The sequence below is a fragment of the Sander lucioperca genome, chromosome 14 (assembly GCF_008315115.2).
Source record: "Sander lucioperca isolate FBNREF2018 chromosome 14, SLUC_FBN_1.2, whole genome shotgun sequence".
Lineage (NCBI taxonomy): Eukaryota > Metazoa > Chordata > Actinopteri > Perciformes > Percidae > Sander > Sander lucioperca.
Genome location: NC_050186.1, coordinates 33956444 through 33972985, shown reverse-complemented (window position 1 = coordinate 33972985; position 16542 = coordinate 33956444). Strand labels below are relative to the sequence as shown.

The following is a 16542-nucleotide window of genomic DNA, read 5'->3' as shown; positions in this document are numbered from 1 at the left end:
TTGTTGCACTCTGAAAAAATTGTCAGACTCAGACAGTTTAATTGAAGATTCAGGTGTTATTGCTGTTGCTACTAATGTTTTACTGTCCAATCACAATTTTCAGTTTGTCAGTCACATGATCCAAGAAAGAGAAGTTCTGATGAGAAAAACCTTGGAAGCTCAAATTTTACTAACTTACTAACTAACTACTTTACTAACTAGACTATCTGTCCAATCTGAGTTTTCTGTTGCACGACTAAAACTTTTGAACGTACACACGTTCCACCAAAACAAGGTCCTTCCCGAGGCTTTTTTCCAGCTTTCCGCTTAGTGACGATTGTGATTGGTTTAAAGAAATGCCAATAAACCAGAGCTTGTTTTTCTCCCATCCCAGAATGCTGTGTGGACTAGCCAGACCCTCCTCCACAGCACTGTGGAGGAAGGTCTGGCAAAGCGAGACTAAATCTAATCTAATGGATGGAATAATCTGAATTGCTTACAAATTTAAAATGTATAGCCTTTCTTTACTTCCATATTGGAGGTGTAGTCCTGGTTGCCTGTTTATGTTGTTGGAAACAAAATAAAAACAACAAATAAAATGGAAAATGTGCCACCTTTTATGTAGATGTCCAATCAGTGTTGATGGTAAGTGTAGTCAATTTAAGCAATAATTCCTCAGTGCATGCTATATTGAAAGAGAAAGCTGACTTCTCCTGCTCGCGGAGCTGTGCCAGCAGTGGCTACATGTACCCGATTCATTGCGCGCTAGTTACTGATGCCCAGATAAAACATAGTGTAGTCAAGGTTATGAATTGCGCCTATAATTAATGCAGGTAATCAAATAAAAACACAGAGGCTCCGAAAACCAAACAAGTTTTAAACCAAGGCAACAACTTTTTATTATTTTCTACACTGGCAATGGCACCTCCATATGGCAGGGCATTACAGCTTCAGTACTACTGTTTTTACCTTTCACAATAAAAGCCCAACTTAAATTAACTCAGCATTTCGCTAAGAGGCAACTCAACAAAATAGCTTACAAAATGCATCAGGTGACAAAAATACTCACAAAATGTAAATGCAAGGAGACTTTTTCTTTTTCTTTCGTTTGCTTTGGTGAAAAATTTTGAAAGAATATGTTTACAGCATTTACTATCTAACTGGGAGTACACACAGCGAAACACTGGTAAGAACAAATTATGTTTAAAGCTATAAAGCTCGGAGGTAGAATGGACCACAAGATTGGCAGATCAATTCCAGGCTCCTCCGGCCACATGTCAAAGTGTCCCTGAGCAAGACACTGAACCCCAAGACGCTGTATGTATATCTGTCCACTGCTCCTAATACTTAGGATGGGTTAAATGCAGTACTAGAATTTTTTAGAAAGTTTGTAATTTTATTTTATTATTTATTTTTATTATTTATACGTTCATTATTTATTAATGATTGTCATTCAAGCCATTGCCAAATAAGTTGATTAAAAGCTAATTAAGCCCATAAGCTCCACGAAACTCTCTGTATTTCTCAGTATGGCTATCTTTACTAAATGGAGCAGTATGGCAACATTTGTGCGCAGAAGCTCGATTGATGTGTTTCACGTCACCGCTGAGAAAGGACAACACAGCGTCCATCTTTACCAGATAATTACCTCTTTTGAAGAATCCATCGTGTCCGTATCCTACTGTGTGGAGGAGGGTTGGGGGCGCATTCACAGAAGGCTTGTATCATGTGGACGCGCCGACAGTGTTGTTGCCATTACTTAGAATTCCTCATGGGGGAACGACAGAAATTACGCACTATAGCTTTAACCATGTATACAGCTAATTTAAATAGCTCATGTACTGTATTGTGTGAACAGTTTACTTCATTTAATATTGTATGTGGTGATTTCTTTTGCGGGGTCTAAATGTTTCACCTAAACCTAAAACGTTATTTGCAAGAATATTTTGCAGAGCCATCTTCTCTGCAACTGGAACTTAAGGTAGCCAAAGACGATTGTGATTGGTTTAAAAAATGCAATCAACCTAGAGCGTATTTTCCTCTGTGGTGTCTTAAATAGTAATGCTGTGATGCTGTATGAAGAGGAATCCGCCGACACTGATCTTGATTATAAAAAGGTTTATTACAAGCAAAGATTCAGCATCAATTTTACAAACTCCTGCAGAGAGCTTGGAGAACGACCAACCCAAATTCTTCCAAAAAGTCGTTCTGCCTTTTCTTTGTGTGAACAACGTATATATCCTATGCATTGTATCAACATAGGACGTGATATGTGTGAGTATATGATTCGACGGATAACTGACCAATCGATGCCTGTTATCTGGCACAACTCCAAAAAAGGTATCTTCTGTCTTGGGGGGACCTCTGCTCATGTTAACAATTTCCAGATGTTCTCAGTAAATGTAGAGTAAAGTTCATGCATCCTCCTTATACCAACTCTTAAGTCAAAGTGTATAGAATGTTATAGAATGTCAATATACCACACCTCCTATCCTAGAATTTATACAGACAACAGGGCTGTGGAGTAAGGTCTACTGTCATGTTAAATGTCAGCGCTGGATGTAGGAAGAACAACAGATTTTGCAGCTACAAACTGCAGCTTTCTCCATCAATATAGCATGCACTGAGAAATGTTTTGCTTTAATCAACTACATTTATCATCATAACTGATTGGACATCCACATAAAAGGTGGCACATTTTCCCTTTGAGCATTTTATTATGTATCAAACAAAAGACTCTCTTGGCATTTGTATTTCAGTCCGACAATCTGTGCAAAGTCGCCTGAGACGAGTTGCTCTCAAACAGTGCAAGTCGATGCTCGCGAGAGAAACTGGACGTTAACAGCAAGTAATTCTTTGGGCGAAGTGAAGCTTTCCGACACTGCAGACCTGACTAAAAGAGGTATACCTTTTTAGAACATTAGCATTTCTGTGTGGCAAAATGCTTATTTGATGATTGACATCACTTTTTAATCATTAAAATCAGCTGATTGTTGTTTGTCTTTTGTTTCAGTGCACATGTACCCTCCAGAGGGAGTGACAGCTTTGAGTGTGAATGCCAGAAATGTCAGTCTGGAGTGGAAGTGGACGGTGCAGCAGTACTATAATCTCAGTTTGATATGCCAAGTGAACATTAATAACCACGGTGAAAACACCATAGTGAGTTGACAAAAAAAACATTATTAGTAAGACTTTTAAAGTTGGATAATTTCCTGAACTATACTAACATCATCATTCTTATACTTGTGTTCCCAGAGTGAACACTTTGGAGTTGGTCTTAACTTTGCAGTTTTGAATGACCTAATACCAAATTGGACATATAATGTGGAAATACGATGCAGAACAGCACAACATTTCTGGAAATGGAGCACCTGGAGCACAAATGTCAACTTCCATACAAAGGGTGATGGTAAGAAACTAAAAACTAAAAACTTTTAGTCAATAATGGCAATTGAACAGATACTGTTTCCATTTTTTTCTAGGCATTGATTGTCTCTTTGTCCTATAGTTCCAGATGCTCTTGATGTGTGGATGCAGGTGATGGACAACCAAATTATAACCATCTGGAAGGTAGGTCAGATGAGTGGCCACCACTTTCTAATAAACTGCTCTTCAGAAAGGCTTTATCAGTAGTAATTAATTGCTTTATTTGGTTGGTTGGTAGTAAAATATTGACTAATCCGTTAATGAGAAAACATTTTGGGTGGCCAGGATGTGAAAACTCTCTGGTTCTCTGCTTACACTCCTCCAGCAGGACCCTTGTCTTTTTAGCTCTTCAGTTCATCAGGAGGACCACGCTAATTTGACCTTTGACCTTCTGGAAAAGTGCTGCAGCGTAGTGGAACCAAAATCTATTTATTAACAATGTATTGATATTCACAGTTCAAGAATGAATGGATTGTTGTAAAAAACAGTGTTACAGTATTACAGGTGGACCACTGAGGCCTATATAAAAGCATCCAAAAAGCCGCATGTCATAGGATCTTTAAACCAGCTCTGTGTCATGGCAGTGTGTGCAGATAAACAGCTTTTCTCCGTGGCACCAGCTATCAGTTTGTTAGTTTAACTTTTTTTTTCTGCTGAGTGATACTTATTGTGCAAAAGAATTTGAATTTTAGCCATTGTATGTGGTTATTATATCACGGCTATGAACCAATCAGATTGCTTGATCTGAGCTACTCGTATTATAAACTTCATAAAGGGTGCCTTATTAGAAGTGGTGTTGATGAGTGCCTGATCTCCATGCGTGTGCTTTGGCAGTTAAGCTAAAGTCCTGATGTTACCTCTCTGCAGGTGCCACTGGCCAACCAGAGTCATGGACACATCGAAGACTATGAAGTGACCTGGACCAAGACCACAGAGAGAGAGCGACGAAATAGGACCAAAGTGGCTCCCAACAATTACAGTCTTGCCCTCAGTCTGGACACCACTGTCGAGCATATCGTCACAGTTACAGCTAGGAATATACACGGCAGTTCATCCCCATCAACCATCACCATCCCCAGCTCCAATCCAGGTATGAAGCTAACAGAATTCAGGTTTAAAGCTACATTAATTGATTTTTTTTTTTCTGATTCTGAAAATGGCGATTTCTTATTGAACAGTTCCCTTTTACAAACTCTGCAGACGCAGAGCATTATAAGCATAATTTGTGTGTCTGACTACCCAGCGAATGTAAATCTAATATTTAATCTCCTTTTAGCTCTGATTTGCTCTGTATCTGGCACTTTAGCTGCTGATGCTCCATTGTGTTCAGCTATTCTCTAACTGTGTCTGTGTGCTGTTAGACAGGTAGTGTACAGTGGGTTTAGGAGATATTTTTGGTGAGATAGAGCTCATCCATAGAGCTAATAATCCCAGCTAATATTGGGCGAGAGGCAGGGTACAGACTATCACAGGGCTCACATGTAGAGAATCAGAATCAGAAAATGACATATTGCCAAGTAGGTAACACTTACAATGAATTTGCCTTTGTGGATGGTGCATACGTAAACATTAAACATATTAATAGGAAAAAAATTTTTATCGCATTTAATCGCTGAATTTCTATAGTTAATCGTGATTAATCACATATTTTATCACATGATTAAAATTCTATTATTTTGCATTTCAGAACTATTTTTAAGTACATATTAACAATGGAAAGCAATTCTTACCAGTGTTTCTTGATTGGGAATCAAATGAATGCAAAGAAAGTGACTTTATGAGCTTGACTTTAAGATGTGTATTTGTTTATCATTTATTTATTGTAAACAAAAGAAATATGTGTGAGTCATTATTGCACAATTCCTCCAAGTACCTAACTAAAAAACTAAAAATCCCTATCCTTACCAGAGTCAATATAGTGTGCAGTAACTTCTAAATAATTTGGATTACTCACTGACGTCCAGTGATCACCGGTTAATGAGACAGCGTTTGCACTCTGCAGCAGTTCCAGTGTGGCTGCTTTCTCTGTGTCATACAGGCTGTGTATGCGTGAAACTACTGTCCCCTCGACGGCAATGAGACGGGTCATAACATGCCAACCGTAGTAGTAGACCCGAGTCCTCTACGATGCTGACAGGTCTGCAGTTAGTTGCCACCCATTTCACAAGAGCTGTAGTCATTTATTGGGATTTGGTTTCATCCACAGGTCGGCGAGTAGCACTCGTAGCACTCGTAGCACTCTCCAAAATACTGCTTTGCCTGAGTGGGTAGCATGCTAGTGGGTAGCATCAACCTGAGTCACGTTAATTAGCTCGTAGGTGGTAGCTCAAGCTTAATGTGCTTCGGTGATATTTTAATTCGGCTTCACACAATGTGCATATGGCTTTCGACTTGTCTACAAGCTGTCCGGGAGTTTCGGAAAATAAAAAGCATCATTCAGAATTGTGTTGCTGCTGTCTTTCTCCATCATGCCTGCAGCAGTAGGAAGTATCGCAGCTTGATGATAAGTGAAGGTGCTGCAAAAGGTCTAAATAGTAGCCTGTTAGGCACGACGCGAAGCCGAGTGAAGTGTAAAATAAATTAATAAATGCCGGCATGCGATTAATGCGATTAAAAAAAATTAACGCGTTATGCCCGGCCCTTAATCGCATCGCGATTAACGCGTTAATGCTGACAGCCATAGAAATAAGCAATAAATACAGAAACAAATCCTCACATGAATTTGTCAGCAGTTTGCAACCCTTTCAGCTGCACGGCTTCCGGGAAGGCTGCTTTCGTGTTTCCTTGCTTACGGCTCCTCGTGATCCCTCCTCGGTGATCCCTCCTCGGTGATCCCTCCTCGGGGCAGAAACTAGAGCTTTGAGACGGCCTTCACGAAGAAGGGACAGAACAACTTCCGGTTCAGCCGAGGAGCGAGGAGATATCAAATAACAGACATTAGATACAGACGGGATGAAACTGTTTTATGGCGTGAGGTTTTGGTCCTGAAGGTCCACATCCTCCTGCCAGAAGGGGAGGGGTTCAAAACAGTTTGTGTCTGGGGTGAGAGGGATCAGCCACAATCTTTTCTGCCTTCCTCAGGGTCCTGGAAGCATACAGGTCCTGGAGGGATGGAAGATTGACAGCCAATCACTTTATCAGCAGAGCTAAAATAGACAACCATTCACGCTCCCATTCATTCAAGCAATTTAGAGTCACAATTGGATTATTTGGACTGTGGGACAATACTCACACTAACATGGGGAAAACATGCAAAGAGGGGGGGCAAGCCAGCCAGTGGGTTCAAACTCTATTCCCTTATGCTGTGAAGCGACAGTGCTAACCACTGCACTACCCTAATTGCAGCTATATGTTTATTTCAATCCTAACTTCCAAAGTCTTTATTTTCAGACAGAACCAGAGTGAACACTTCTTTGATCATTGGCAGCAACGGTAGCTTCAACCTGTCTTGGTCTGCCAGTCCAACTGCCAGCTGTGGCTACATAGTAGATTGGTGTCCTACCTTAGGAAAGTGCACTGTGGAGTGGCTGAAAGTGCCTCCCAATCAGACTAATGCCAGTATATTTTCAAGTAAGTATCATCATTTGCCCAGAAAACAGTTACATTACATTTATTTGTGTTACAATACATCCTTTTATTTCGCCACTCTAGAAAACTTCAAAGATGGACTGAGATACACTTTGTCAGTATATGCCTGCACCCAGGGAGCTCCAGTGCTACTACAAAGAAGTGAGGGCTATGTCGGAGAGAAAAGTAAGATTGAAATGTTTGATATATCTGTGGAGTACTTTTAGCTTAATAAATCTATCCGTGCAATAAAAAAGCACTTTGTCCAATAGTATTTCACCTATGTTACGCTTTTTTAGATTAAATTAGATTAGATTCAACTTTATTGTCATTGCACATGTCACAAGTACAGAGCAACAAAATGTAGTTAGTGTCTAACCAGAAGTGTTTAAGCAGTGATTAAATAAAAAATGTAATTAAAGCTGCAAGCAGCATTGGACGAGCCCTCGCACCTCCTTGCATGTCGGGGTTACTGGCGGACGCCGCTCCTTGCAACCGTGCATTTGCGTGGGACTCAGACACTGCAAATAATCACCAATGAAACTGGGAACTCCCTGCTGAGTTCAATGATACCTCACACAAGACATCATACAGTTCATTAGCTGTGAAAGGGGGCGTGGCTAAAGCATAGGGGGGCGGGCCAAACCATGACCAGTGAAAACAGGACTCTCTGCTGAGTTCAATGATACCTCACACAATAGTTTACATCAAACGGGTCATTAGTTATAAAAAGGGGCGTGGCTAAAACATAGGGAGCGGCTCAAACCATCACCAATCAAAAATGAACTCTGCTGAGTTCAATGACACCTCCCACAAGACTGTACCTTAAACGGTTCAAAAGCCATAAAGGGGGGCGTGGCCTGAGTACATGGGCATGGTTAAAGTATAGGGGCCAGCCCAGTATCACAAGTAGACCACACATTATAAGTTTCATGTTAATTGGATGATGTTTGTCATTTAAGGCTGATGTCCTGTTGCCAGCAGGGGGCACTATGACCAAAAGTCAATATTGGCCTGTACACTCAAGTTACACCAACTTCCTGTTTCAATGGCGAAACGCACAAAATGGCGGCCGCGCCACGGCCATGCCCTATGACGAAAGGTTTTTCTTTTAATAACTTTTCATCTTTAACGTCTTAAGATGGCACAGACAAATTTAAAGTCGATCGGATGAAATCTGTAGGAGGAGTTCGTTAAAGTACGACATGTAGAAATGGCCAAAAACACACTCACTTCGAACTTTCAATTCAAAATGGCAGACTTCCGTTGCGTTAAGGGTATGGCTCCAATTAGCTTTTTTGTACGTCTTCACATGCTACATATGTGTACTACGTTTCGTTAGTCTACGTTAAACGTACTGCATGGGCTCAATTCTTTTAATTTTGTAGGAGGCGCTAGTGAGCCATTTTTGTGCGCCTATTCCCGAAACCCTTAAAATATGTACATTTTCACCAGGCTTGATGCGACCGCCAATTTTGGTGAGTTTTTGAGTATGATCGGCCCCTCAAAAAGGCGATTCATTTGCAGAAAAAAAAGAGTTTCGATAGGGCCTTCGCCGCTGTTGGCGCTCGTGCACTAATAAAAGTGCTACAGTATGAATAAATAACATGCTACAGTATATACAGAGTGCAAGGTATGAATTATATATAAGTATATAGATATGTGTCTATATGAGTGACTATTACTACAGTAGTACTTTCTATTGACAGAAATACAAGACGGCCTGTTTAAATCATTCAAGGGGCAACAGCAGAATTGGGATTACGAGTTATCCTGGGAGCCTATATCTCTAAGAGAGCAGACTGCTTTAATCCAAGGCTATGTCCTGTATTTGGACGACAACAAGAAAGTCAACTTCAGCACAGGTATTGTGACACCCTGTTATTTTCTGATGAAAGTCCACAGAGAACCAGGGTTACATACAGGACCTATTACGCATTCTCAATCTGTACACACATTTACAAATATAAGAACACATTTGCATGTCAGGATACACCTTTACAAACCTTCTTATCAATTACCTTAGTATTGCCACAACATTCAACTTAATTTCCCCCTATTTAGCATTTACAAGCAGTATATAAACATGAAATAGATGGTTTCTAATAACACACTGTAATATAGTTGTAAGCAGATGTAAGTGTTTATTTACATCTATAACTATAACTCCTCAGCACCTAAATGGAGGCTGTTGTAAAAACAGATATTGAATGACAATAAAGTAAAACACAGTTATTAGAAGTTGACAAATCTGTCTATTATTAAATACTTAAAATGTCCTTATAGCTCATAGACTGTAAAAATAATGGACGCAGCATCAGTGACGTCACCCATTGGTTTGTGGACTGCCGTTTTGAAGCCACGAGTTTACATTTTGGCCGTCCACATCTTAGCATTTTTTAGAGCCGGAGTGACCATATTTGGCGTCTACGGCACTGTTGTGTATGGTTTCAATGGCGCTGCACTAAGATAAATAGGTAACATTTTACTGGCGGGTAAATGCAGACCTACGGGTACTGGTGCTGCTTGTCAGCATGTAGCATGCAGAGCTGGTTGAAAATCGGCAGGCTTTCTTTTAAGTTACCAGCTAATGCTAGCTAGCTAGCTTGGTTGGCAGAATACTGAATAAGACATTTCTAGGCGACCAAAGTTTTACAATTAACTTTGCTGAAGTGAAAACACACAGCGAGCGGGTCAAAGTTTAAGATGAAAACACGGACAACACCCAAAAACAAGTTGAAGTCTATTTTAATGTCCACAGTGTTAGCATGATTAGCATTGCTAAGCCTCTGTCCTGATTGACAGGTCCTAAAGCATCCCCTGCTTTATCGTCTATTTTTAAATAAATGGGACCATAATTTACAAAATGAACATCATGCTGTATTGAAGAAGACTTGTAATTGAGACCGTAAACTGGTTCGTAAAAAAGGTTTATTGAGGTATTAAATCAAGGCGGAAGTGTTTTTTTTTCTCCATAGACTTCTATAGAAACAGACTTCTTTTTGAAGCCAGTGGAGTCGCCCCCTGCTGGAAATGAGATAGAATGCAGGTTTAAGGCACTTCTGCATTGGCTTCACTTTTCAGGCGCGGAAGTTGCTGGTTGTTATAGCTGCTTATGTAGTAAATGTTAAATAGGGGGACTTGAAGCGTTATGTTTATATGTAATGCAGACCTTCTAACTTTACTAATTGGAAAGCACTCTATAGTGTTAAATTGTGACCTTGATGGTTCTTCAGGATGTTTATTACTAATGACAATCTCTTTTGTTTGGTTTAGACAATCCTGAGGCCACTAGCCTGACAGCAAGAAACCTTAAAATCGGTTCCTACAAATTCACAGTAAAGGCACGGACAGCAGTTGGAGAATGTGGCGCTACATCCATCACTGCCACCTTGAATTCACTGAGTATATTGCTTTTTTCGATTTCAGATCACTATTTTTACTTGTGTACAAATCAATTGTCTTATGGAAACACAATCACATCTTGAATTTATTACTTTATCTCATAAACTTCTGTTTCTCATTTGGGTTGTTAACTCAACAGCTGATGACTTGATCAAGACAGTCTTCATTTCCCTGGCCACTGTTCTTGGTCTCCTTTCCCTCATCACTATTGTTTGCTACAGACACTGGACATGGTAAGCAAGTCAACACATTCATTTTCTGTGCAATTAGCTCAATTGTTGTCCCTAATGGTACTCTGATGGTTCTATTTGAATGACTGCATAGTGTTGCCATACCTGTGTGACTTATTTCCATGCATTCTTACATCCAACAGTATCAAAGAGACGGTCTATCCTCCAATCCCAAAGCCAGTGTTGACATCAACGGTAGGTCCTCACAACCATGTCTTAAAGGGGCACTCCACTAATTTCACATATTAATATATCAGATTACGGTAGCACTTTACATTACACCATGGTAATAAGATGGTAATAGTGGGGTAACAGTGTGATAATAAAGAGGTAATGTATAGGTAATAACCTCTCCAGGAACCATCACCTTATCGTGGTGGAGAGGTTTGTGTGTCCCTATGAACCTGAGGGCTGTGTTGTCTGGAGCTTTGTGCTCCTGGTAGGGTCTCCCAAGGCAAAGTGGTCTCAGGTGAGGGGCCAGACAAAGAATGGTTCAAAAACCCTATGAAAAAACGAGGAAGAGATGGAGTGACCCTGCCATGACCATGAATCAGTGCTGCAAAATGAAAACTGCCTGTTTCTATTTTATTACATTGTAATATTAGATTAAACAAATCATCCCTAAGTGCAGAGATTACCTGGAAATGCTTCTGGTAGTTTCCAGGTAATCTCTGCACTTTTGTTATTATAATATTACTAACTTACATTCAAATAAACTGAGTTATGACGATCCCAGTCTCCAGTGCTTGATTGTGGAAGGTGTTGAGTTGCTGGTCAGATTGCACAGGATTACATGCATGCAGGACAAGACACAGTTCATGGTAAAATTAGAATAACAGAGGTGCCGAGATTACCTGGAAACTACCAGAAGCATTTCCAAGTAATCTCTGCACCTCTGTTATTCTAATATTACCATGTAATAAAATAGAAACAGGTAGTTTTGCATTTTGCACCACTGATTCACAGTGTTGGGAGTAATGCAATTACAGTAATGTATTCCTTTTTGCTGTAACGCAGTAATATAACGCATTACTAATTAAATTTCGGTAATATTATACTCGTTACAATCTCAGTAACGCGAGTTACAATGCATTTTAACGCAACATTTAGTGGTGCATTGTTTTTTTTAAGAATTCACCAACACCGCGACACATTTCTTCACAGGAAAAAAAAAAGCCGTATTATTTTCCTGTCGCTGTATTCGATGGTTGAGATGACTGCAGAGACAAATACATTTGCGAGATGGATATTATTTTCAGGAGTTATTACGCTGCGTTGAAGTGAGCTGTCCTGTTTCTGTTCCCGTGGTCAGAGCCAGAACCAGAGACGATACGGACAGCATGTATGTCCCAACAGGTGACGGTACGTCAGCGGCTGACAGATATAAACATGTCGGGAATTAATGTTGAGGTTTGCTACACGTAAATATCATTGCATTTTATCAGCCGTTGAGAGTAACTCTGCCTGTAGTGGAATGGCTTCGAATGACGACCAAAAACGCTTGTCTTTTACTGTGACCATTTACTGTTCAATATGTTGCAGTTTTATAAACAAGAAAGTGAACAACTTGAGCCTGACGGACATGTTGCATCCTGGTTGCATCTCAGTAAGCTAGCAAGAGTAGGCTACACAACAGATAACTTTCGTGTAGCATACTTCAAAATAAGAGCACTTCCTGTGACTATTCGCAGTAAAACTAAATTACTGTTAAATAAGGTTGTTTAGGCTACCTTTTCACAAACCAGCTGTAAATCAAGTACTGTAAATAATGTTAATAGTGAGTTTTAATCACACTATAATTGAACATTTCCTTTAGAGTGTTTTAAACTAAACATGAATTTCTTATTCAAGTGCTATAAACAAACATTTTACAACAATGCCGTACTTTTAATTGAGTATTTTCATTTTCTCCTACTTGCCTATTATACGTTTTACTTATCTATTTTTTTTTATAGATTTAGTTACTTTGCATATTTATATTAATTATACAAAATATGAATAATCTATGATGTATTAAAGTGGATAAATAGGAGACTTTATTGATCTGGTGGTGAAATTCACAAGCTAGCTGCCAAATCCAACATCCCCTGTTATTTTGGTGAAAGTAACTCAAAAGTAATGCAAAAGTAGTGTAACGCATTACAATTCAGAGACAGTAATATTGTAATATAACTAATTACTCTCAAATGACAGTAACTAGTAATCTATAATGTATTACATTTTGGAAGTAACTTGCCCAACACTGCTGATTCATGATTGTTACACAGAAACTACCAGAAGCATTTCCAGGTAATCTCTGCACTTTTGGATTATTTGTTTAATCTAATATTACCATGTAATAAAATAGAAACAGGCAGTTTTGCATTTTTCACCACTGATTCATGGTTGTTACACAGAAACTACCAGAAGCATTTCCAGGTAATCTCTACACATCTGTTATTCTAATATTACCATGTAATAAAATAGAAACAGGCAGTTTTGCATTTTGCACCACTGATTCATGGTTGTTACACAGAAACTACCAATCGTGTTTCCAGGTAAGAAGTCACAAGATTAAACATATAATTTGTTAAGTATTACCTTGAAACAAAAGGGAAATATTTGGAACATAAAGGGTGGATGAATTTCAGCATTATAACATGGTAATTACCAATTTTAAATTCCAAGAAGTTTTATCTAATTTGGAAGGTATTATGCTGATAGTAGCCTATAATACTGTGAAAACATAAACATATATTACCCCATTATTATCATGTTATTACAATATTAATATAACTATATTATCATTATCCAGATATACATATGGTTATCATCGAACCCTTTCCTAGTTACTACATTGGTAATTGCATGTTATTACATCTGTTACCTTCTTATCACCTTATTACCCCAGTATTACATCTTATTACTGTGATGTATTACCCAGTTATTACTTTGGTAATTACATGTTATTACCTATATATTACCTCTTTATTATCACACTGTTACCCCACTATTACCATCTTATTACCGTGGTGTTATGTAAAGTGCTACCCAGATTACTTGTCATGAGGAGTATTGATCAAACTCAGAAAACTGTTGCCTTATGTGGCTCTGCAGGGGGCTTTCTAAAGTCTGAGAAAACTAGCCTATTGATGTCATAGTGATGTCATCAGCATTAGCTCGACCAAGCCTGTGTAAGAAACTAAAGATGTGAAGTTTGGAAGATGAGGACATTTAAAAGGCAGGGGTGGTCTAATGACAGTTGCCATTGAGTGGCATTGTGAGTGGGATCCAGCGTTTTTGGATATTAGAGACTTAAAGTCAGGATATCTGTGTTTTTCGTCATATAATGATAAGATAGATCAGACTAAAATTACAAAATTATCATTTTGCTGAGACTAAATTAACTGATAAAACATTTGACACAGGAATAAGTCTAAAAAACAAAAGTGGCAAAATTCAGAGAAAACATTTTGACTAAAAGTAATGAGAAAAATTTGAAGGATAAAAATGCCTAAAATGTGACTTAATCTAGGCTAATAGGCTAAGCATTTTTTGTCTAAGACTAAACCTAAAATAGCTGCCGAAATTAACACTGTCATGAGGTTCACATTTGTGGTTTGTCCCCCTCAGAATGGATTGTAACAATTTTGGTGATCACTTAACTTTTCCTTTAGCGCCGTCATCATGTCAAATTTTTTACTTTTGGTTTATGATCAAGTACATGCCAAACTATTGTTGGGTCAGAGGTTATCAGCATTTTTGCACACCCAGCTACCACCCATCTTGAAATTAATGTGAGGTTATTTTGTTTGTTTTTCCAGGGTGAACATGGATGTCGTCATTTTCAGGTGGATCAGTGTCACTATAGTGAAGCAGATATCATGGATGTCCCGGAACTGTATTGTAGTGCAGGAGCACCAATAAATGGTTTGGTCAGCCAGGAGAACATGCCATTTGTTTTTTCACAAACTCCAAAGGGTTACTACAACCAGCCCCTGAAAAAGTACATCCCACCACCCCTCACTTTACCATCTATGGCCATCCCATCTCAGTCAGGGTTACCATCTTCTTCATTTAGAAGTGAATTTCCTAATCTGTCATACAATCTGATAATGCAGCCTGGGAATCAGCAGTCCAACTTATGTCCTGAGCTTCAGGAGGGAACATCTTTAGAGAGAAGCTCCGATGGATACCAGCCTCATGATCAAACGGAAACCTTGACTACAAACCAGACAGAAGAAGATCCAGACAGTCCTATGTCCTGTGTCTCCACTTACATATTGTTACCACAGTCATCTTCCAGATAGCTTCTGCATACAATGCCGGTATGGTAAGTTATAAGTAGGGTAGCCAGAAAACAGAAATTTAGCACGGATTTAGTGTAACACGTAATTTTTATTATGTGTATGCATTTACACAGTTCAATGTTTTTTTTAAGCATAGTTTTAGCAATCTCTAAGAATGGAAATTTCTGTATGTCCAGCACTCAGGTCTATACTGAAATAGCTCAACAACTAGTGGGTGGATTGCTATGAAATTCGTAACAGACATTCAAGGTCCCTTGTCGCTAAATCCTACTGACTTAGGTGATCCCTTCACCCCTCATGTAGAGCCACCATGAGGTAGACGTTGTTGGTTTTCATTGAAAAATGTCGACAACTATTGTATGGATTGCCATGAAATTTGTTACGGACATTCATGATCCCAGAGAACGAGTTATAACAACTTTGATTACTTTTTATCTAGCGCCATCATCAGGTAACAATTTCTATTTCTCCAGTACTTTGCTTTATGACGAAATACCTGCAAAACTGTTGACATTCCCATCAGCCTCAGCTGTACTTTGTGTTTAGTGCTGATTAGCAAATGTTAGCATTCTAACACACACCAGATGGAAAAAGGGTATTTTACAATAACTTAAAATGCACCACGAGGCTGGCGAGTTTCAAGTAAACGCACCGTCTGTGTTGTTTTTCCTACAACGGCAGCTGCAGTCAGACTGTTACGTCCCAGTGTTGGAATCCTCTACGGGGAAATACAGTCACACTTTACACCACTTGACATAAGCTGTCAGCATTTTAACCATTGTGTTTAATTCAGCTATTAGCTAACGGTAACATAGCGTCCAGTGTAGAGATGCTTCAGAAAAAAAAAGAGTCAGGCACCGAAATTTTCGTTCTCATTCGGTCTTGTTACTACCGTTTACGTCGGAAGAGGTGCCCTATTGGCACCGCGTTTCGGTACCCAACCCTAGTCTAGACTGATTGATTGACATCTTCCTGAGTCTCTTGTTAGCTTTGTTCCACCAGTTAGGGCAGGACAAATGACAGCTTTACCATTCTTATTGGTAGAAAAGATTTGTGACCTAATGAATTCCCATCTAAGCTCCGGCCCACTTTAAGCTGAGCAGAGGTCTAATCAACCAGAATAACTGGAATCACCCGCGTGGGTGTTTACAGGCTTTAACGTCTGGACGAATCTAAAGCAAGTTCAGTTGCCCCTTGACTTAACTCTTCTGGGTAAAGCATGACCTTGATGGCTGAGAATCTTGAGGCGTCTTGTTGTTAGTCTTGTTGTTTCATGATTGATCACTGATAAAGAAGTATACACTGTGAATTAACTTGACTATAATTTTCCAATGCAGTTGGCATTATATGTGTACTTTATATGTATAAATAAATTACAGAAGGCATTTAACTTGTGAACTACTGTATGTACCTCAAAATAAAATGGGGGGAACTCTTTAGCTGTGTCCTATTGAAGTGGGTTTATACTTATGCAAACATGTACTTTGTATTTTAGATTTGTAATTCATTCCAGCTTTCAACTTTGGCATTCAATTGTCTTGTTCAATGTTGTAAAACAATAAAACATAAAAGCTTTCAAAGGGGGGGGTGAATACTTTTAATAGGCAAATCATTTTAGATGATATTGGGCCATGTGATAACCATTT

At 39.1% G+C, this 16542-nt stretch overlaps 1 protein-coding gene across 3 annotated transcripts in view; it reads left to right on the top strand.

The window, feature by feature from the left end:
- The window catches only part of LOC116041381 (leukemia inhibitory factor receptor-like), a 30927-nt gene extending 15482 nt beyond the window's left edge, over positions 1-15445 (top strand). For 2 of the 3 annotated variants that reach the window (XM_031287269.2, XM_031287268.2), the window contains exons 7-18: positions 2739-2881; positions 2993-3138; positions 3235-3388; positions 3488-3549; positions 4273-4495; positions 6796-6975; positions 7057-7158; positions 8682-8837; positions 10249-10377; positions 10517-10610; positions 10751-10802; positions 14411-15445. In XM_031287269.2, the coding sequence (XP_031143129.1) occupies positions 2739-2881; positions 2993-3138; positions 3235-3388; positions 3488-3549; positions 4273-4495; positions 6796-6975; positions 7057-7158; positions 8682-8837; positions 10249-10377; positions 10517-10610; positions 10751-10802; positions 14411-14896 (1927 nt within the window). In that variant the 3' untranslated portion in view covers positions 14897-15445. The remainder of the gene's footprint in view (positions 1-2738; positions 2882-2992; positions 3139-3234; positions 3389-3487; positions 3550-4272; positions 4496-6795; positions 6976-7056; positions 7159-8681; positions 8838-10248; positions 10378-10516; positions 10611-10750; positions 10803-14410) is intronic. The other variant, XM_035991375.1, reaches the window with a different exon arrangement.
- Positions 15446-16542: the final 1097 nt, after the last annotated feature.